The 23923-nt window shown below is 40.9% G+C and overlaps 2 protein-coding genes across 2 annotated transcripts in view; one reads left to right on the top strand and one right to left on the bottom strand.

The window, feature by feature from the left end:
- Positions 1-481: 481 nt before the first annotated feature.
- pax9 (paired box 9) lies at positions 482-7722 on the top strand. Its single transcript, XM_085342478.1, has 4 exons — positions 482-485; positions 1081-1695; positions 3712-3851; positions 7468-7722. The coding sequence occupies exons 1-4, from the start codon at positions 482-484 to the stop codon at positions 7720-7722; spliced, it is 1014 nt and encodes a 337-aa protein (XP_085198604.1).
- A 2563-nt stretch (positions 7723-10285) lies between these two features.
- Positions 10286-23923, bottom strand: part of slc25a21 (solute carrier family 25 member 21) — an 86005-nt gene continuing 72367 nt past the window's right edge. The window contains exons 5-11 of the mRNA XM_085343488.1: positions 20865-20931; positions 19993-20052; positions 17047-17154; positions 16771-16935; positions 14984-15165; positions 13430-13482; positions 10286-13026 (exon numbers count right to left, since the gene is read on the bottom strand). Of these exons, the coding sequence (XP_085199614.1) occupies positions 12965-13026; positions 13430-13482; positions 14984-15165; positions 16771-16935; positions 17047-17154; positions 19993-20052; positions 20865-20931 (697 nt within the window). The 3' untranslated portion in view covers positions 10286-12964. The remainder of the gene's footprint in view (positions 13027-13429; positions 13483-14983; positions 15166-16770; positions 16936-17046; positions 17155-19992; positions 20053-20864; positions 20932-23923) is intronic.

Here is a 23923-nt window from a genome sequence, read left to right as displayed (position 1 = left end):
TTTTTGTTGGTATCTTCACATCATTGTTGAAAGAGTGAAGAGGCGATCCCGTACGGATACTGGATTGCACTCAACCTGCCTAAAAAACAAAGCCATTCATGGTGGCATGTCCCCGTTTTTTGGATAGCAGGATGAGAGGGACCCGGGTGTGTGTGTGTGACACTCTGAAGTTGTCATGACAAACTTCTGGGCCAATGATAATTTAGGTCTGTGCAAACTCGATGGCAAATGGGAGGGTCCGATCCAATCAGCGGGGGGAGAACCCTCGGAAGCCCAGCCTCCTGATTTCAACAGATTGAAATGTAAGCCTGTCTCCAGCGCCGTCAGGAAACAGATCGAGAATTTTGTCTCTCTTGTTCCTTATCGCGCAAGAAGATTTTCTTGGACGCGATTTTAGAAAGTGGACACGCTGGACGCGGAGCAGGACCCACGCAGGAGGCACAAAGCGGACACCGTATTCTTCATTTGCGGCTTTAACACGATGGGTGAGTTCAGTGTTGTATCGCTTTTTGGTTTCTTGACAGGGATGCAGCGATCGGTGCAACTTCTTAAAGCAAGGTGGGGGGAATTTAGCGAGATATTGTCTGTGGTGTTTTGACGGATTAGTTTAGTCTTTAATCCAGAGGATATAAAACAGGGCGATGAGTATTTATGTGGAGGTTACGCACGAATTTTGGCACTTCCCACCGGACATCGGTGTGAAATCTACCCTGCATGAACGACAGCTATCAGCGATCACTTAACACAGTTGATCCATAACTTCAGTTGTTTAGCGGGAGTGAAAACTTTGCTGAAAAAACAAAAATTCAAGTTTAAAATCAAGTGCAAATGTGAGAAGGTTGATTTTTCCCCCCCCCCCCCCGTCGTATATAAATAACAAAAGTTGAAATATGTTGACTGAGACACAAATAAACTATCAGCATATCTGCTGAAATTCATATCTGTAATATAAGCATATATTATTTAAATATTCTGTTATATTATAAATAAGGGGTCGTTAGCAGTGTGGAGGGCCTTGGGTTGGTTACCTAATCGCTGTCTCACTGTTGTGCCCTTCTGTGTGTTTGTTTTTGACACCAGAGCCTGCCTTCGGTGAAGTGAACCAACTCGGTGGTGTTTTCGTAAACGGCAGGCCGCTCCCCAACGCCATCCGGCTCAGGATAGTGGAGCTGGCCCAACTCGGGATTCGACCCTGTGACATCAGCAGGCAGTTGCGCGTGTCCCACGGCTGTGTCAGCAAGATCCTGGCTCGCTACAACGAGACCGGCTCCATCCTCCCGGGGGCAATCGGAGGCAGCAAGCCGCGGGTCACCACACCCACCGTTGTCAAACACATACGGACATACAAGCAGAGAGACCCGGGGATTTTTGCCTGGGAGATCCGGGACAGGCTACTCGCTGACGGGGTTTGCGACAAGTTCAACCTGCCCTCCGTTAGCTCCATCAGTCGGATCCTCCGAAACAAGATTGGGAATCTGTCCCAGCAGAGCCAGTATGAGTCGGGCAAGCAGGCGCCTCATCCACCGCCACAACCAACGTTACCCTACAACCACTTATACTCATACCCGACGTCCAAAGTGCCCACTCCCCCTGGCATGCCCACCCTTCCCGGACACATGGCCATGCACAGGATATGGCCTTCCTCGCACTCTGTAACTGATATTCTGGGGATACGGTCTATTACAGAGCAACAAAGTAAGCATGGCTGCATGGAGGGCGGTTACATTTGTTTATTGCACCACATATAACCAACTTTTGAAGGGGTTTTGCACGCAAGAGTGCGAATGTGTGTGTGTATGTGTGTGTGTATTTGGAATAAAACCGGCACTTGTGTTTTTTTTCTCCCTTTGAGTTAGTGTAATTGTTTTTATAGGCCTCCAAAAGTATTGGAAATTGGAACGTTATAAACCCAAAGGCCTTTTTGGAGAGAGAAAGCTTAAATGCCATTTGACCTGCCTGCTGATATTGATTTTAAAAGGAGGCAGGTTAGTTCAGAAACAGATGGTCCAGCTTGCAAGAATAATTAAGAGGCGGATGTGGAATATTAGAGGGACAGCGGAGGGAAAGGCGGTGAGACGAAGTGTATCAAAATGAGGTGTGCTGAATGTTTGCCATGACTTGGAGCGAGTCGTTTTGTGCAGAACTGTGCATTCAGCGGTTTGCCCGATTCAGGCCTCAAATAAGTATCTCGCATTAGAATGCGTTTTCTGCTGCGTGGGTTGTGTTTTGTCCACATGCAGGTAGGCCCAGATAACTTTGCCTTGTACTCAACAAAACCGCAATTGTTTTGGAAACAGTGAAACAGGATCCAGCATAAATCAGTGCTAATGGTCGGCTCGGTGGTGTGAGAGGGCTTCTTCTAAGAGCTTGTTTTCCAGTGGCAGGAAGGGAAGTGTTGTCAGTCCATTGCCGCAATCCTGTTGCTGTCAGGATTCAGGGCTGCCATGCAGAAACACGCCCCGGCCTCTTCCACTTCCACCGCCATGCAAAGCTTCACTCGAGCAATATAAATAACATAAATGTAAAGCAGATATCCACGAAAGCTCACGGGGTGGGGGTGGGTGGGGGGAGAACAGTGTTTTGAGGGGCTGCCTTTATAAACAATTTATGCATTTCTAAATTATTAGCAGATGCTTGTGGCAGGTTTTTGAACGCTGAGTTGAAGTTTTTAGTACATTTAGTAAAGTGAGAGATTTGCCACATACTTTTTTAAAATGGGTTTGGAATTAATGGAAATGATAGGAAATAAAATAAAATAAAACACGTGCACGGCTAAAAATGTAAAATATTAGTGGCTTTGTCTAGGGTAGTTTTTATTTTTACGCACACGGACAACACATTCAAAACTCCCGAGGGTTGATAAAGTCGCAGAGTGTTATAATATTAATATGTGCAGCACGCAGTTTGTTTACAGCTCTTTGTCGAAATTGTTGTGATGGCTTCTCTCACAGTAAACAACGGGGAATCTATGTAGTGTGCCCATCATGCACAAGAAGGAGACGATGAAAGTCAATTCAATTTGTCTCCGACAGCGAGACAATTTTTTTTTCTCTAATATCCTTGACCCAGAGAGAGGGAGTCGCTTTAGCCATAACTTAAAAAAGAAATGGATTTAAAAAAAAAACCCCAACTACATTTAGTCCCATGTATTCTGAGCACATTTTCTTTACGACGAATAAAATAAATAAATACATAATTAAAAATATGACAGATAATTTCACCTTTGTGTTAGGTTCTCATTCACAGCCCTAAAGAAAAATATAAATTTACGACAAAAGGCAATTATCAGGCAAAAAATACTTTTCCCAAACTTTTATTTTCAGAAGAGATTATCTCAATTTCAGACATCTGGAAAAATTTTGAAAAAAATAATACAGAGTCTAGGTTTCATACACTTGAAACTCGGCTGAAATACAGTACATCGGATAATAGATAATACAAAGATAATTGTTTAATGGCTCAAGGAAACATTTAAAGAAGCATTACGCACAGGAAAGACCTTCAACCTACGTGCTATTCATACCTAAATTGACAAATAATCAGTTCAGAATGTCACAGGGTTTATTGTCTTGTGCAACCTGGCTAACCTGCGGTTAACGGATGCATGAATCACAGCAGCGGCCTGTGCCGGTCTTTTCCCCCCCCCTAACCTTAGCACAGTCTCCTCCTGACCGCCCTCTCTTCTCTCTTTCTCTTTTGCCCCCCTCCCAGTTAGTGACAGTCCATCCTTTCCCAGCACCAAACTAGAAGAATGGAGCGCTATTAACAGGACTAATTTCCTACCAGCAAGCTCTCCACTAGTCAATGGCGTGGATAAGGCGCATTTAGAACCTGAGGCAAAATACACACAGGTAAAAAAGTGGAAATCTCAATTTTTAATTTTTTTTTGTTTGTTTTTTAATCAGGAGTACAGAAAGAGCGAAAAGAATGTAGGCTATTAATCTACTTGCAGACTTGAGTATTCTTCTATTTTAACAGTTAGCATGGAAACTTCCCATTTCACAGCATTAATGCGCTCCTTCTGCTGGCTGGGGTGCATTTTTATTTCACTCTCTCTTCTCTTTTTTTTATTCTGGCTTTACAAGGGGCAGTTCGTTTAGGCCCTGCTGCTTGGTCAGTGCTTTTATGGATGATTACAGAGCAGATTATTTAACAATAAGCACATCAAAGGGGGTTTAAATAGCCTAGTTATTATTAACTTTTAGGATTTTGAAAATTAAGTGTAGCGTGCTTCACACTCGAGACAATGGCTGGACCCCTGAATAAGAGCCAGTTGCCTCCTGTTTTCGTTTCCCTGGTAAATTATACAGTATTTGAATTGGCTGGTTTTAATGCTGTAGCCTAGTCAACGACAACCATCATCCCGTCATTTGTCTGTGAGTTTTAAAGTAGGCTTTGGGATATTGTTGTGTCCTTAATGGCAGTCCTGCAGCTCTAAGCGTCCGGTGCATTCGTTATTTTGCTGGAGCGGTTAAGTCCACGCTAAAAACGCCGACTCAAACATACAATAGTGAAAAATTAATACACGAATCGTTACTGACTTTCATGCAACTTAAGATGTTTTTCGTTTTATTTCCTAATGTTATGTAGCTTTAATAAAATGTATATGGCCAAACTCAATAAGCTGCAAGTCTGAAAGTGATTGGATAGATTTTTATTCAGCTTTATCTCCGCTTTTCTATCTAAAACTAACGCAGGTCTACACACCACTCATCGCAGGCCTTTAATGTCATTTCCCTCCCAAATCACGCTTGTGTGCGCATGCTTTCCTTTTCTTCTTTTATTTTGAAAGGGCTTGTGATTCTGGTCACTGACAGAAAACGTTTCCATGCACATCATTTATTTTGCTACTTTATCATGGGGGGCTTTTCATTCTCATTATGAAGGGAAAAAAAAGATTGAACCGATGCTGGAAGATTAGGAGCGCTCAAAGTGGACGCACAATAACTGTCTGAGCGGTTAGCCAAGCAGCTATACAAAAACAGAAGTGAGCCATTAAATGCAGAAAATAACAACTCCATAAATTACACAGTTTATTGCATGAAAAACAAAGAATGGCGAAGCAAGAACTGTTCCACCAAAACACTGAGGATTAAAATGTGCCCCATCACTCCGATTTTATACATGCAGACTCTGCAGCCTGCTAAGATCTAATGTGACTTTAGACTTTGTTAAATTTGTGTTTGTCAGACAGGCTGAGACGCAGGGAAAGTGCGCGGTCTTGCCAGGATCGTGTTCAAACAAGATGGCTAAACAACTTTGTATCTATCAAACTACAAGTCACTTTTTACCACCAGTTTCAAAGCACGATCTTTCTTGCAGCAGCAGGGAACTTGTTGTTTTTGGTTTTCTTTTTTAATTTTTCTAAAGGTTGACTTTCAGCTAAGAAAACTAACCAAACCTGGCCAATGAAAACCTTTGACGGCTTTACATTTCTGACAAATTTCCCAACACCTATTTTTCCATAAGGACCAAGACCGCGGCTAGAAACCTTTGGCCTCTGCTCTGAAGGCAAAGCGGGCAGATGCACCCGTGTGTGCTTCTCTGCAAGATTGCGAGCATCATTAACACAGATTAAGGTTAAATCACGAACCGCGGCTCGGAGTTAATGCAAAAGTGTTTTAAAAACGCTTGAAAGAGGCGAAATGTTTAACAAAACATAGCCTACACATTATATATATCTAAAAAAAATATTTAAAATTTGTACTCTCTAGAAATTTAACAAAAAAACAAACAAACAAACTCGTAAATGTCCTGAAGTTTAGTTTAAATTATTTGTTTAAAAAAGAAATACAGGGATTAGAGCAGCAGTAAATTCGCTAAAGTATTTTGTCGCATAGTCGACCAAATACACCAAGTGTTTTATTTATTTTTATTATTATTCATAACAATGAAACACTTTAATGTTATTATTATTAATATGAATTTTAAAACTTTTTAATAGTAATGTTAATGTAAGTACAAGTGATGTAATTCAAGTTTAAAAACGTTTTATATATACGGAGGGCGGAGGATGAAAGAACAGGTCCGCCTTATAAATTATACAATCAGATACAAGATCAGTCCCATAAATTCGCCTTTTGTATACTCGTTTGATTTTGTTGACTTTGTGTCAGACAGGTGTTGATTCAACTATGTGGTCGTTCCGGAGGCTGCAGTTAGTTGTGTTCTTGCAGTAGTCAGTTGCGTAAAACTGAAAGGGAGTTTCTTTTCTTTTCTTTCTCTCTATATACTATATATCTATATCTATGTTATATCTATACCTATAGATAGATAGACATTGCCATGAGCCGAATGTGTGTCTGTATGTATAAGTATACCATGTGCAAACACTAGGCTGTGTGTAATATATGATGTTTTTCAAGAGTGAAAATGTGTTAATTTTGGGGAAACTGTTTAATTACATTTGTTGATTTAAATTGGAAAAAAACAAGAATAATATAATGGGCTGTCTGTACAGGACTTAATGAAATACATTTCAGTATATTTGAGTGAAGTTATGATACAAAACACCCGCATACTCATACACACATGGTCAGACACCCACAAACAACTGCCCCAGACACCCACAGCCACCCAGTACAGACCCACAGACACCTGCAGGCCCAGGCCCAGGCATGCACACACACACACACACACACACACACACACACACACACACACACACACACACACACACACACACACGCGCAGTTTTTTCTCTGTACTTGTGTTTTTATAATCACCGCAAATGCCAGTTAGGAAGATAATTTTTCATATCTCTTTTAAGATAGTTGCCAGTGACTTTGTCAGTCAAGCAAGTCTATGAAAATAAGTGAGAGGAACAGAAAAGATCCCAGTTGTATAGAAATAATTCTCAGTAGTCCGGGACCACCCAGGAACAGAAATTCTGCCTCCCTGCTGAAATGCTTTGGTGAATTCCTCAAGTTAAGTCCTGTCGCTGTGCCAGAGAAGCAAAGCCCATTCCTGGTTCGAACCATGATATTTCCCCTGTGCGTGCCTTTTCCCTCTCAGTCTGTCATGACATCCTTTAAGTGCAGTTTATCAGCAACACTGGTGCAATGTCCACTTTTGAGTTGAAAACAAGCTCCATATAGTGCACGTATGCTTCCCGAAACTGGGAAAATATTTATTTTCATGTGGTAGCTGTGAAGTTAGAATTAAGCTCTCTGCTGTTTATAATTCAACCAACATCACTTTCACTTTCTTCTACAGCTTGCCCCAGTTTTTCTTTCCTTTTCTAATTACAGCAGCTGCTTTTGTGTGTTTCCCTGGGATGGGCAGAAATTTTTTGAACTTATTACAGTCCCTATTTAGGAAAATGTCTGTGGCAAACAATTTCTTTTTGATCATTTTTTAGAAAAGGAAAATGACTAATGATGAAATGAGTTATTAGTGACTTTTTAAACCTATAATTAAGAGGCTCTTATCTTAATCTTATTTTCCCCTTTCTTCTTTAAATCCCAGATGCCGAATGGCTTGCCCACAGTGAACAGCTATGTCACAGCACCCAGCATCCCTCCCTACCACCCTCCCACCCAAGTGTCACCCTACATGGGGTACAGCGCCACCACGTCGGCCTATGTGACCGGACCCACGTGGCAGCCAGCCAGTGGCAATGCTCTATCTCCCCACAGCTGTGACATTGCCACCCCGCTGGCCTTCAAGAGGATGTCAGCCAACCGTGACGCCATCCACCCAGTCGCCGCCTCGGTGCTGTGAAGTCAACTCCACAGACTGATGGGAGAAAGGGGGGTGGGAGGGTATGAAGGGGAGTGGGTTGGGTGAGAGACGGAGAGGACATTCAACTCCAAGTCTGTCCGTGGTGGCAACTGTTTTCCACTCCCACTGCCAGCTTTCTATGAAGGACTCGGCCCCAGGACTCATATCTGCGCCACTGGGTATATGATGCCCCTCCGAGCTAAGCGCAGTCAGACCAAAGACACACAACGAATAAAAAGCCTGTCAGTTTTTACAGCAAATGTGTTGTCTAAAAGTACTTGCAGGACAGGTGTTCCAAAGACTGACATATGACTGCTACACCACCCATCAACATAATTCCTCTCAGATTCTTTACTGCACATCTGCAAATGTCTCTGGGCAAAATGGGGTAATGTATAACTTCATGAATACAGAATCAAAGAAAAGGGAAAAAAAACTTTACATTAGTGTTTCAGGGTGCTTAATAATAATAATTGCTATTGTTTTTTTATGTTTGTATGCTTTTTGTTTATGATTTGATAAAAGTAACTCTGTTATGGAGCGTTGTTTTCCACTTCTCTAAAAGTGTAGCCTATGCAAGAGCTTCAAAGGGAAGTTTATTTATTAGATTAAAGGTACGTTGAATGAAGTGCAATTAGTCTTACAGAAAGCATGGACATCTCCACGCACATTTAGACAGAATTGGCATTGGGCACATTGGAGTCTAGAGCATTAACATAATTAATTGTCAAATGTTGCACAATGAAATTGAATGTATCTTATTAAATTGTTTGGCTTTTATTGGTCTTCGTGGAGTTTTCTGGCTGTTTGGGGATTCCTCAACACTTATTATTCGGAGAACAGAAAACAAGTGCACCATCACAGCTAAAAATATTTCATCTCTTTTTCTTCCAGCTATTCTAGACTCAGGGCATTGTGGCCTACTGGCCTGTTTTACATGAGCAGGAAACTGCTTTCCATAAAAGAAAAAAAAAAAAGACGTGTGCACGCTGACAAGGCCTGTATTTTCTATTACCATGCGTCATGGCTCACTAGGAAACTTCATCAGAAATGCTTTGGGAGCACGAGTGTTTGCGACCACTTGAAGCAATTCTTTGAAAGTCCTTTGGCCATTAAAAATGGGTACATGTCTTCTCACCTCATTACATTTAATGCGGTCCTTTCTGTAAGCATAAAAAATTATACCTGTGCATTAGAGTGACAAAAACACAATTTGAGTAATTTGGGTTCGCACTATTTTAACAGATTATTCCCATAAAAATTATAAATAAAAATAAAACACAAATGAATAAAATGTGCAAAACATAAGAGAATTTTGGACATTTCCCACTGCAACCAAACTGAAAAAAAGTCAAAATGCAGTGTATATTTATACTTTGAAACATAGAATATTAATTCCAGTAAAGCCCTGCTGTCTTTAAAAAATAATAATAACAGCCTAATGTCATGCATTATAATTTTCAACCATTTTAAGTCATAGAATTTTTTTCATATGGTTTTGTGGGAAAAATAGTAAATAAAAATATCAGCTTTTCAAACAAATTTGAGATCTGTGTGCCCAAGAGTCCTAGACTCCTGGGGTCAGGTGCAGTCCATGTACATTCAGAGAGCCACAAATAGACTCATTGGCCTGCGGTTTCCAAGGTCATCAGACATGTGACCCAAACACGAACCTCCAGCAGCCACATAAAGGGCCAAATAGGACTGTCAGGGCCAACTCAACGTGTTCATTACAAAGGAAAAGCACATAGGCCATCTGACAAATGACATGTTTGCAAAATGATGCAAAAATACTTTCTGAAAGTGTAGAGGGGGGAAGAGTGTAGTGTAATAAATTACGAGTGAGTCTGGCAAGCCCTGTCTAGCCCTGCAGTGGAAACCACAGATTTACACAAACTGGGCTTTAGTTGAAGTTGTAGATTGATAACTTGATATAGGTGCTTACCCAGCTCTTTCGCATAGCATTACCTGCTGCCGATGGTTCAGTAGGTGCGCGGATCAGTTTTTCTTTCCCTCCCGCGATACAGCATAAACAGCCTCTGCACGTGACAGTGTCAACAGTCCTCCCCATGCAGGAGCTGATTTGACTTGGAAAGCAGTCTTCCCCGCATCCAGTGGTCACGGACCGTTGCTCAGGGATCGTAGTGTTTCTTTGACCGTATGTGAACCACATCACAGAGACGAGATGTTCACTCGCTGTACCAGCCAGCCATCACGGCCACCCTTTTACCATCCACCATCCATCATGAACGGCAAATGATAGTTAAGTCTCTGAGTGGCATGAAAGAGTCGTTACACGCTCTGTTCTTTACCTCAGCCGACACACAACAAGGCCAAACAACTTTTCCTTTCAACTAAGCTACATGAACTGCACACAGCCTTGTTAGTCTAGTCTGACTCACAGAACAAAATTAAAATGTGGTTGTCTTAATTGACAACAGTATTCAAAAAACAGGAACAGTGTGTTTTCTAGACAGGAGGAAGCTTCTCGAAAGTCTAACAATCCCTGCTCTTGTAGTTTAATGTTGGTCAGCTTTATGGAAAGAGAGGTCTAAAAGGCGTACTTTAAAAAAAAATAATAAGGGCAGACACGTGTTTACAATTAATTAAGTTGAGTCTGACTTCAGTGTCATATGGTTATCTTTACTTCTCCGCATGCAATTAGAAGCAAGACAGCCATTTACAGAGTAACACTGAGCAGAGAAAGTAATACCGGCTGAATACAGGACTTCATGCGTGCTTCTGCTCAATGAACACTTTTAAAAGCAGCTGACAACAGCCAGAATGTTTTCTTAATGTCTTAAAACAACAACAGTGAGGAGACAGGTGAGCAAAATGGAAAAAAATAAGTGCCGTGTTTTTAAAAATCACGTCTGGTGCCGTGTCTTTGTGTGTGTGTGTGCATGGCTGACTGCTTTTTACCTACAGTGTAAATTGCAGACATTTTAATATACTAATCATTAACCACATTTGCACTGGGAAAGGCAGGTAGAGCCATGCCCAGGTTGCAGCCTTGTCAAAGCGGAGCCACTGAATTGAGATGTTACAGATGAGGGTGGGAAAATCCATAAAAAGGGCGCAAAGAAAATGACGTGAGGGAGACTTATAAGATTTATGATTATTGCAGTGTGCAGGGAATTCATGGTAAAGTTTCACAAGCTTTTAAAATACAGATACAGATTCAGAACTCCATTACATAAAGGACAGGTTAAGCTCTTACAATTCCATCAGTCTTCAAGCCACAGTTGTTAGTCTCTCACCGTGGGCCCCTAGGCAAAAACTAGGAGCCGTTCCATTTTGGCAGAGAGTGACTCCCACATTAATGATGACTGTCAAATGCCAACGTGGCTCACTATACCAGCTACCAGATGAAGTTAAGATGAGTCTCTTCGAGAAGCCACTATGCCTAAGGCTGTGCAACAGGTGTGTGTATATATGTGTTTTTGAATATTTGTATAAGAAACAGACTGAGAGAGAGAGAAAGAGAATGTGTGTGGTAACCCCCTCGATCCCTGCAGCCCCATTTGAATTCTTGGGGCTTGTTATTTTAGCTTGCACTAAATGTTCGAGCGCTGACTACCCGCCAGAGAGAGAAAGACTGACACTAAGTTGGCTACGAAGCGCTCGGATGACAAAAAGGAGAGTGATGAAGTGGCAAACTGTAGAAAGGGGATATTCTTATATCGATGCCAAGATGAAACGGTCCCAGTTAAGACAAAAACAACAACACGAATCTACTGTTACAGGACACGCAACACACAATTATACAGTGACGAAAATGTGGGTTCATTTTTTCTTTTTATTTGTTACCAATACATGAAAGAACTGTCCAGTTGTTGTTTTTGATTTGAGGTTTTTTTTTCAGGAAGGTCTTAAAAAGGAAAATCCACACAACATTTTATCAATAAAACCTTGAAAACATATAAAACTCAGATTTTTTTTTTGGAGGTACATTAAAAACAGAAGAATCCCATCGAATACTGTCCATTTTCATGGTGCAGGGTGCACCAAAACCTTCATATTTTCCATAGCACTTTTCTTGACAAAGCCAGAAAATGATTATTGAAAAAACTGAACTGCATGTTAAATTGTTGTTGTTGTTGTTTTTTTTAAAATAACGTGGAAAACAGGAAGCTCTCAAAGATGTTGACAGTTTTGTGACTGATTGTCTCAGGCAGGACGGTTTGCCCCCAGCATCCAGTATAATTATGGAACGACATCAAAAGAGACTCTCCGCGTGCCTTTGCGATGCCATGGGCTTCTGGTGCCAAGTTTGATCCGTGTATTAAGAACAAACTGGCAAAAACATATGCATTAATAACTTTTGCAATAAGCTTTCATAACGTCAGTGTTCTTGTTAGACATTAAAACACTATTTCTGCTAAGGCTCAGTAGTACACGGATGAAGATAGGTGTAATCAATAAGCAGACTTCCAAGGAATCCTCCAAAAGTTGCAGTAGGACTGGGAGCAGTGCTTTGCTGCACAATGAGGTGTTCTTGAAGGCTGCTGAATTTAAATTTAAATATGATTTCTACTCTACACTATGTCTGAACTTCCTGATTGCATCTTGTATTTGCATTTATGAATACACATACCATAAAAAGATGAATATGTATATATATATATATTATAATGTGATAAAATAGGAGACTGGAGATTGATCGTTGTACAAACTCATCTTAATTGAGGATATATGTTCAAGTATAGCTGTAAATAGACAGAAATCAGGATAATCATAAAAATGCCTTCACTCTATTTTTGGTGTTTTATGTCATTTGAACACATTTCAAGTATTTCTATATAAATAGAGTTCATATTCTGAAGCGTTCAGCTCAGTCTACTTTGTCTTTGTCTATTTAATCTGTGATTGTTGCACCAAACCAGTGAGATGAGCCCAAAAAAGAAGAAAAACATGAGAACTACAACCAATGAAATGTGAAAACACTATGTTAATGCATGACTTCATTAGGAACACTGATTTGTCAATGATTTTAAACTCAATGAAGACTATTTTCAGGTATTAGAACAGTTCCTTCAGACTCAAAATGTGTTGTAGCATTTTGAATGTGGGAAATGAAAGCTGCATTTTAAAACATAATATAATGCTGATTTGGTAATTTGAGTTTTTTGTATTCAAGATAAAAAAAATATCGAATTTATTCCGATATGACTCTGATCAGGTAACGATACTTGCAATAAGGCACAGTTCATAAGGCACCATTGTGGGGTTCCCTGTTTTGTTACCAGTTTCTCTGCAGCCACTCAGACACATATTCATAGACCAACAGCATTACTGCTCCACCTGTGAGAGAATATAAGAGAAGTACCCGTTGTGAATTTGATTTTCAGAGGCTTTACTTCCCCAGTGAGTTTCTGAGAGCAGGAACATGTGAAAAGCTTGTAGCACTTGTTTACAAAGGAGGTGGACGGTATCTCTAGCTCACTGTATTTCCATTTAAAGCTTATTATTGTGGAATATTATGTAAATACTGTTCCTTGGAATCTGCTGAGAAGGAAATAGTGTTTGCTACAGCCTTATTTCACTGGAAGCACTGCATGCAAAGTTGAAATGCTAATATGCTTAAGGGAAGGCTTTTTCTTGCTTAATCGCTCTCTTCACCAGCCTTATCTGCTGCAACAGGTGTGACAGATGTGAGGATGACAATGATTTCAATATTAACACGAGGAATTTTTTTTTTTCTTACCTGGTCCAAGCCTCATTATCTTGGGAACCAATCCCTTGTATAGTGCCAAATACCTGCAAAGAAAGGAAAGAAAAGCTGTAAGGTGTTAATGTGCAAAGATATAGCTAGAATCCAGTATATGTAAATCGTTTCAGTTTGCGTAATGGCTGTGCTGCGATGGAGTTGAAATGTAAATTAGTGCAAATGGAGTGGTGGTGTGTAAATTTTAGACTGCACATAAGTACTTCTCATGTGTCCTACTTCATATGTCAAATCCAGCACAACTCAGAGGCAAATTTTAAACCTCTGACATCACTTCATTTATTAAATATCATTTTAGATGCTTTGCAGATCTCAAAGAAAACCAATGTAAGTGAACTCTTGTGTATGATAATCTATTATCATTTGATCTAAAAAAGAAATTCAGAAGCTGCCTAGCAATTCATGAATCAAGCCCCAGCTTTATTAGATGTAATGTATGCAATGCATCAATACTTACAGTTCGCTATTATAATAAGCAAGTTCTGAATAGAGTCATTTTTACATGATAAATCTATTTGTTTTTGGAAGTGTTTGACTGATCTGAGTCCTTCCATATGCTGGTTGTATACATGCGCCTGTGCTCTTGCTTGTGAATGCATGAATGAGTATACATGTGAGAGCCTGTCTGTCAGTCTGTCTGTCTGCTGCGCTGCCTGTCTGTCACTCCATCAGGTATATAGGGTCCAGCGGCCAGCGCTACCGAGTACCTGCTCCTTAATGCATTCAAGGTGATCAGTGGCTGTCCGCCTCCGCCTCGTGCTCCCTGTCCCGCTCCCTGCCCCCGCCACTGATGGCGTTAATAAGGCTCGACCCACTTCCTCCCTGGCCCTCTGTCTGATTAGATTGACCCGTGGAGCGCCGTGCGGCTCGTTAGGGTCTGCTTAACGACGTCTCCCATAGGGACCACTAATTAGCTGGGACTGTGTCGTGTTAGAGAAGGGGACTGGATGTGGCGGATGGGGCACCATCCATGCACCCCTGCAACGACAACATTTCAGTGCCATTCTTGCAACAACCTCTATACTAACAACATCCACTAACTACAAACATATCGCTGGCCCTTGTCTAGCGGAGCAGCATGGGGGAAAGTGGAAAGCCTGAGGCAATTGCTAGCATAACATACATCTTTCCTTGAAGCTTCCATTTAGAGCTGTCATTCTTTGAGGCATGAAAATATGTTAACATTTACTAAACAACTGACAGGCTGCAGAAATGTATGATCGTACTCATGGGGAATACAGCCCAGAATCTAACATCATTATTTAGTTTCCATTCATTGGATCACAGTTTTGCATGAAGCTATTCGTGCTTTTTTGCTGTATTTAGTGTAGGAAAGTCACTCCACACAATCAAACCCTGCTAACTTGTAGCTCCAGCTGGTACATTTGTCTTCTCTGACAGCCAGTTTGGCAGATAACCAACTATCGACTGCTAACAAAACAGACAAAGTGGCTCATTAATTCTTGAATGAATCAGCATTCCAGCTTTTGTCCCGAACATCCCCTGTCTTTCTCCTCCCACATTTGTCCATACCCCTCTTCGCGGTACACTAGTGCCATGGTCTGGAAGCAGGTGCGGTACTTGATCTCTCCTGGCACTGGCTGGGGGCCCTGGATCCGGCTCTTGGCTACATCGAAGGGAATATTCACACAGGAGGAGATGGTCCCAGACAACAGGCCGATGGTAAACTTGCGCAGGAACTCTAGGGTAGGGTCCTGAAAAAGGAGGAGATAAAATTAGGTATGCCTTTTTAAGGGTGACACTTATATTTTTAAAGTGTGAACCACAGGGTTAAATTTGGTCCCATAAAACATAAACAGCAAATAGAGCTTTTGGAAATAAAAAGGAAAGTAGTGACAGGGAGTTGACAAAGTCAGCGCTGAGACATTACGTGTCTACGTCTATGAGCAAATGTGGGGGAGAGCATGAGGGGACTTGTGCATATGATTGCAAAGCTTGCATGAAAGCCCTGATCATTTTATGGTAGCGGGGGGCAGATTAGTGCTTCCTGACTGCAGTGCAGCATTCTGATTGGCTGAGCAGAAGCACATGTTCACCGGGGAGCCAAGACAGAGGATTTATAAACAGGGTTCATGCAGGCAGACTGGGGAGGCATATGGGGACAATTTGGGTAATTGGGCTGTGACTCGGCACAGGGGTATTACTGTACCAAAGAAGCCCAGACTCAGAGAGCTCTGACAGCTAATTGGCCAGGATATTTTTACAAATGACAGCAGCCTCTCTGGTCCAGGCCTTTCTCAAGCGGCTGGACACCCTGAGAGCCGTGGTAAATCAACAGCTAATCCCACTTTTTCTATTTTTTTTCAAGTGGGATGTGGAGAAGGGGGCAACGTAACTGTGGCCTAAGTACACCCATCAACCCACTTCCTAACAGCCTTAAGCAAACATCTCCTCACACATTCACTTGTGAATGATGGCAGTGTGCTATCTGCCTCCTCTGTTAGTCAAAAGGCCACATGAGAGAAACCTGGACTCGACAGTCTGAATTCGACTGCAGACAAGTTTGAGTTGCAAGCTCATTGCTCATGTTGCTGACACAAGGCCTTTGAAGAAACACCACTATCAGCTCAGCCTGTGAATTGCACAACGTCCGCAATATTTCTGCTTTTGCTGTCTCGACAATGGCCACTGTTAGCATCTAACAAACAGGATCGCTCCATCAATGTGCATCGAGACGGATAATTCCCAAAAAGCAACTGCCACAATCTAAGAAGGGAGCTATTTGAGTCATCCAGCCACATAATTATCATTCACAGAAGATGACCACTTGGTTTTCTGTACATCATGCGTCATTGGAAAAATGTTGAAAATTTAGCAGAGCCTGGCCTCCCACTGTAACCCTCCTCTTGAAAATAGTACAGTTGTCTGCTTCCAATTAGTTCATTGGAGTTAATCTAATGCTCCAGTTTGCACATGTGGAACTGGCGTATGGTAACGTTTCCATTAAACAAAATTAACTTTTGTTTGGGCCATCAGGAACTGCCGGATGTGTAATCTGAAACTTTGAGGATGTTATGAAGAGCAAACAGAAGAGGTATTAGTGGGGCTGATCTTACAAGTCCTCTCTGATTTTTGCTTCCTTCCCTCCATGCCAGTCAGGCTAACTAATAATACTGTTAAATACATTTGGTATTTCCCTGTGGCAAGGTTGTTGGCACACATGCATATCACATAGCCTATGGATAGCAAAAAAACTAGGTGTAGTCAAGGTTACCAATGTCAAAGCAAGGTTAAAGTGGTTTGGAAAAAAACCCCAAAACAAGTAAGTGTGTGATCATAGATTATGATTGGCATATTACCGGGTTGGTAGGAATAGCGTCCTTGACATTGAAGTAGAAGCCAAAGTAGATCATGTTGAAAACTCCATGGCGCCCCAGTGTTGATGTTAATCCTTTATTAAGGCCCCTCAGTCCAAAGCCGTCTGACTTAATTATCCGTCTTGCTTGGGCAAAGGAGGAGGGTTGCTGTATTGGAAAGATTGAATTCGAAAGAAACACATGTGAGCAGATTTCTATGGAAAGATGTGTAGATTACCAATATTTTACACATTATGACAATATTTGATTTCAGTCAACCTCTTTGAAGGAATCCCTGTTGGCCTGGAGACTGACTTTCACCACCTCGAATGGATTGATCACTAAAGCCTCAGTCAAGCCAGAACCAAGCCCTGCTGCAGACAGCGCCTAAAGGGGAGTTGGACGTGATTTAGGACTCAGAATGTGGAGATAATATTTGGGTAGAGACAGAGCAAACTAGATAAACTGATGAAGACAATGAAGAGTGACAACGTGTCCGGGTTACAAGAGCTGCCGTTGTTATTTCATTTCCAGAAACCTGAGTCTTTTTGTCTTGTCTAAAATATGTATTCGTCACAGCCATCATTGTTACTTCTTGACAAATGCTTTAAGACGCCTGTGTTTATCATCAGACAGAATGCCAGATGACAGATGGGAATGAGAGGAAGGTGAGTAGAAAGTAGGAATGTGAGCAAGGTAACAAACTTGCACTGAAGAAGCCAAAAAAATATTTTCTGCTTTCATTCATCTCATCACAATCAACATGCACTAATGTAGCACCGATTTTATACAACTGGCTGTTGCAACACTGCATGTACTTACATTGGTCTGTCTATTTCTGCATCTAAGTGTGTGTGTACATGTGTGTGTGTGTACATGTGTGCGTGCATGCGTGCTCAGAGCAAGGCGTAATGGGAACATGTCAAGAACGTGTCTATAGCTCATTACTCTTCCTGCCTCTTTATCCTGCTGTCAGAGCCCCGGGACCCATCCTCTCAGACATGCCTCGCGATGTTTACACAGCCAGCGAGCCACGTTTTAATTCCTTATTTGTATTATTACTGTGTGTGTCCTCATTAATCAGAGTGAAGGCATTCAGCTGTGCCATGCTGAATGGGGGGAAGAGAGAGCACCATTCACAACCAATCTGTAATTCACTTGCATTAATGATCTGATGTGATTACAGTACTTGATATGCGAGGGCCTCTGGGGGGAATGGGGTTAGAGGTACTTGAGGAAGAGGAAGGGGTGGAAAGAAGATAGTCAGAAGGAGGCATAAGAAGAGTGGGAAGAGGGCATGATGAATGGGACAGGTAAACATTACTCCAGAAATGGCTGTAAAAACAAGATGAGGATATTCTCCACGCTGGGGCGGCTTTGACACTGAGCTACAGGTAAGCCATCCATCATGGCTGACACTTGGCTGCCACCTGAATAGGTGGTGTGCGGTGACCACACCCCACCAATACAAATCTTTCTAGCTTAAAACTCTGACTCAATATAACAGAAAATCAATTACTCAAGAAGGATGAAACCTCTTCTTACCTCATGGCCTGTGGTGTAGCCAGTCTCCAGAATTAACAACCGCCAAGCAAGTTGGTCAAGTTGGTTTTAAAGTACTGTGTTAAATATTAGACTATTTTGGCTCTACTTCCAAACATCGGGGTTTGAAAGGAGTGGTGACTATGAAGTTTTGTGGGTTCATCTTAATTTAAGAGGCAATCTGTGTTTATGTCCAGGCTATAAAGAATCCCACCTGCTTAACTTGGGGATGAAGAGAAAAAGGTGCTACTATATAAACGATATAATCCCAGTGGGTTGTCCCAGTGTAGCCACGCTGCGATAAAATAACGTGATTAAAGTTAACTAAATGGGAACTTGAAATTTTAATACACTGATTTTTAACTGCCTTTTTTCTCGAATTGGGATTAGTTGCTGTTGGACGTGCAGTTGAGGTTGGGTAAACGATATTATCTGATCAGCTGTCTCAGTTGTTATGAATTCAGCCTTTAGATCACTAGCATGTCACAAACTTTGCTGGACTCCTTTTGCTGTTTTAAATTGTAAGGTCTGACTTCCCATATGGCTGAGCTTATTTAAAAATGACTGAATGTCACAGCAGACAGGCAGTATTGTTACCGCCATAGCTTTTCTACTTGCTTTACATTCATTGTAGAATTTCAAAGTGATTTTTCGTCTGTGTCAGCAGTGAAGGGGCACACTCATTTTGTTTGAATAAGCATTAATCAAATTGTCAATGGACAAACCAGACTGCAGATTCCAGGATTATACCGAGTGCAAGCACTATGATTGCTGTTGTGACTCCAGGTTACAGATTTGGGTTGTCTTTTATATTAACACAACATACAGCATGGGCAAAACGCAGCACCTGCCCAATGTTAAGTCTGCACCGTAGTCTTATGGTAACTGTTGCTGTTATGCAACATTTAGCTCCTTCCTATCTTCAATTAAAAAAAAAATCTGAATAGATTCTCACACAGTGTGAGTCAATGAAATGAAAACAAAGTAATTATTACTTGTGTAATTTTAAAAAAGCCTTCTAATAAGCTGCCAGTTATACTGGATTAACACATACGTAGCAGCACCGAACAAACGCTTGTAGTTTTTGTGGCTGCTCTGTTGCTGGGAATGAAGCTCATAAAAGCAAAGGTTCAGCCAGAGACATGGAGTCATTAGTGCCACACTGATCACAGCTGATGTCCCAAACTGAGTGCCAACTACATATAAATGTTGCTTCATACATTTAAATGCTAAACTGAGGTGAAAGTGGAACATTCAGGGTTTGTTTCAGAAGTTCTAAAAATGACATTGACAGCTACATAAATGACTAAATGTGTGCTGAATTGCTCGCACTATGCCAACAGTATTAATTTAAGCTCTGGAAATCATTTCATGTTTATCTTGTCCAATGTGTGACCAAGATAAAAAACACAAAATGAGTAAGAATTTCCCTTCTAAACCTATTCCTTCATTACTAAAAGTTTTACATGAAACAGCACTGAAAATGAAATGTTAACAAGGACATTTACATTTTTATTAATTCATTTGCCTGGCAAAATTATTCTTGGCATTTGTCTTTGTTTTAAAAGCCTTTGGCAGGTGAGCTGTTTTTATACTCTAAAACATTATTCCAAATCCGGTGTGCATGCGTATTTCTTTTTTCAAGTGAGAGTGTATTCAGGTGTCCCTGGATGGAAGACTCACCACACCGGGAGACAAAGGGGTCAAATTCAGCAACTTCTTGTACTGCTCAAAGGTGAAAAACTGCAGTGGGAAAGATCAGGATAAAAGCGCTGTCAGAAAGTGACATCTGTGCACACATACACACCCACATATGGTGTACATAAAGAAAGCTACCTTAAAAACACACAAAAGGAAAGGGGGAACTACATGAAGATTGCATGTATTTAGTAAACGAACATGAAATGACGGTACGCTTTGAATTTCAGACCTTGATCTTTGTGGAAAGACAAAAGTCTCAAAAGCAGACAGATCCACGGATCTGTTTATTTGACCAAGGGCAAAATGCCAGCAAGACTGTTTTAATCGGAGCTTTAATTTGTTTTCTGGCTCCAGACATTTCTCACCACCTAGCTTTGTTCTCAATGTGAGTGATTACCCCATCTTCTCAGTGTGAGTGCTTACTTTTAAAGTTCACACATCCTTGTTTCCAGCATCTCATTACAGAGGTGTTCTATGCCAAGCATCAGGGCCCTCTGCGCCACCCAACCCCCCGCTCACCCCAATCCCTGTCACCCCATTACACGTTAGCTCCAAATGCTAAACCTCATTACAAATATCCAAAGATGGCTCTCAAGAGATGGCTTTCTTTCAAATGCTTGTAAGTCAATATTTGGAAGACCAACAGAATGAACAGGAGTGGCTGAGGAGGCAGACATGGCAGAGGGCGTCATGTGTTTAATCAACACGTGTGTACCATGTTAGAACGATTGTGGTTTGAGTGTTTTCATATGGGAGTGAAGCAGTTTGCCAAGAAACCAGATCCTGAGCGTTGCATCATATGCCGAGAAGCTCTGCGGCCATCAGTGAACAAACGGCCATGTCCTTTGTCTCACCTTGACTGCTCTCTTTGGTGTCTCTGCCAGAATAGGAGGTAGGATTCCCTTGTAGAATCCAAATACTCTGTAGAAAGAGGAAATAAAATGTTTCTCTGTAAAGTGTGTGTGTTAGTCCCCATAGGGAAATAGTTCCTCTGCATTTAACCCATGCACCCAGTGAAGCAGTGGGCAGCCACCAGTGCAGCGCCCGGGGAGCAGTGTGCAGGGACGGTACCTTGCTCAGGGGTACCTCAGGGTAGCCGTTCAGTGGAGTCGAACCCCCGACCTTCCGATCATGGGGCCACCACTCTACCTAATGAGCTATCCCTGCCCCTCTCTGGCACTGAATTCGACTTAAGTTTTTGTAAAATGTTAGTTTACTTTTACATTGTACGTGTAGTGTATCAACACTACACGTACATCGGATCAACCAAACTGCTGCTGAAATATCCTCTAATACACTGATAACTTTACATCAACTTATTATTCATCGTTGTAATGCAATACAGCTCAACACCACAGCAACTCTAACTTAGGATACAAAGTACAGATTGCATAGGATTTAGGAAGTTTTAGTTATGCATTTTGCCATGTTCCAAGACAAGTTTCAAATGGCTGCTCACTGATTTTCATATTGTATGGAAATAAGTGGAAGCCAATGAAGGTCACAAGGAAGCGTGGTGCAGTGGACAGCACTGTCGCCTTGCATCAAGAAGCTTTAATCCACTATTCAGGGCTATGCATGCTTGATAAAGACTTGGCTTTGCGTGATGTCGCAGTGACTTGCTAGTCAAATTTGAGTTAAGGAATTCATACAATGTGCAGAATTCCTGTTTAAGGTTTATATAAAGGTTTAAAAATCACAAAGGGATTGGCGTGACATTTTCTCTTCCTCCTTATTCAGCAAGGCACATTTTCAGATATACTTTCAAACCACAAACCCTGGTAAACATGTTCTACATGAATATGCTGAGGAAATGATTTAAGGGTGTTTTTTCAGTATTTGATATGTTGGATATTTCAGAAGCAGTAGCTGTATAATTTTAGTCAATTTGGTCGTTTGCCTGTGCTCGATTATACATCCAGCCATGATTTAAGGCAGAGTCAGAGCCAGGAAAAATAATAAAATGATACAGTGAGTTATTCATATTGAGATGTGTATCTACATGGAACACAGGCTATATTTTGGAAAAGCGAATTTTATGTAATGCCTTCACAAACTAAATGAACAGATTGTTAAATTAGTCATTAACACACTTATTGGGTGCTTTTTTTGAATTATATACAAATCTCTTCTTAACCTTTCCATGCTGTGTTCAGATTCACTCAGATTCTTGGATATAAGCTGAGTTACCCTCTCATAGGTAAATGCCCCTTTGTAACCAGGTGAGGTATGTTAACGGCTGATGGAAAAGTAACAAAAGAGCACATATATAGATTCACATGAATGTCTGACTGGTTTTTGATGTACACATGCAAGAGGACAGTAGTAGGCTTTGTTTTGCACACTGCATGTTTCGTATACATTCAGAAGTGCACACACATGCATTTCCCACAGCCTTCAGTTAGGTCAAAACATGTTAGAACATTTAGGACATTTGTTTGAACTGGTCTAGTTTACATTAATGGGGCCAGATTGACATACTTTAACTTTTTCTTACTAGTAATATGTTGTTTTTGTCAAACTTTACCACGTGTGCCACAGGCTCCAGGTCTAAAACGCAGCACATCTGAAGCATCGGATACTTTGAGTCATTAGCTTTTGTGTTGATAGCAAACTGTTCCTGGCAACAGCTACCTCTCCTCCACTATTATCATTCCTAAATGTTGTTTTAAGGGGACTGTCTTGAATTAAAACAGGTATAACAGGTTTAAATCTTCAAAGAAGGGAAGCAGCAGAGGCCACTACTCTTATACTATCAGTATAAAGGACAGGACAGGTCAGGACATTTTTATCCATAATAAATCAATCAATCTGAAGATGGGGTTATGCATGTGTAATTGCGATAAATATTTCAATAAATATTTTGTTTAATTGCCGTGCAAAGCTCAGGGCAACGATGTGTAAACACATAACAAACGTGTTGCTATGGAAAAACTACATTCTTTTGTGGTCACCACCCATCACAAGCTTTTTAGATTTCCCGCTTCCTTGTTTATTTACCATTGAGATATTTTCCATGATCCAAATTCCATTCATGGAAAATGCAAAATATGCTCTTCGATCACAACGTTTCAAAGCTTCCTCTGTTCAATTTTTTTGTTGCTACCTTACTTCTTGAAAGAACACTTTCAAATGACATCAGTGGTTATTGTGAAACTGCAAGATGGCCTTAATAAAAAAAGTTTCATTCAGCTGTTTTCTTTTCTTTAAAAAAAAAAAAAAATACAAAACAAAATAAATATTCCGTGGCTAGTTATCTGTGCCAGCTCTAACCTCGAAAAGTGAAAACACACATCAGTGAATCAGAGATGCACATTATGACATGCCCTTCATTACAATGTGGAATACAAGTCATTTTGAAGGAATAGTTACCAGAAACCTGATGGCGTTCTGAAGATTTACTTCTAAAACTCAAGGCTAATATTACAAAGTCTTTGCTATGCTACAAAATAAGAATTTCTCTTTCTCGACCTGCAGATAGAGACTCAAGTAGAGGCTCCAAATGTGGGTTGATGCACAGCTAAAAAAAAAAGGTTCAGAGAAAAGACACGATTTACTCGGTATTTCTCAGTTGTTTCAGGAAATCATCTAGCCTCCCCCCCATTTGTCATCTAAACAAACACACCACCCTGACAGCAATTAATGGGACTAAGGAGTCAAAAACTAATCTTTTAGGCCTTTCCAAGGAGTTTACTGACAAATAAAAAGTAGCCTTATTACCAAAAATAATTTCTTTATCTAAAAATAAAAAATAATAGATAATAATATTCTGTAAATGTACACATGGTCATTAAATATTTGTTGTGGCGAAGGGAAAGCGAAACTATCAGAGAGGGCAAACTGATATTGAATACAAGTCAAAGAGGACAACATGGCGTGGCCGACTGTATCCTGTGAACAGCAGCACCAGCTC

Source organism: Diplotaxodon limnothrissa, linkage group LG19 (genome assembly GCF_057381915.1).
Source record: "Diplotaxodon limnothrissa isolate DT_005_m linkage group LG19, D_limnothrissa_male_GT1.1, whole genome shotgun sequence".
NCBI lineage: Eukaryota > Metazoa > Chordata > Actinopteri > Cichliformes > Cichlidae > Diplotaxodon > Diplotaxodon limnothrissa.
This window is presented reverse-complemented; position numbering and strand designations above follow the sequence as displayed.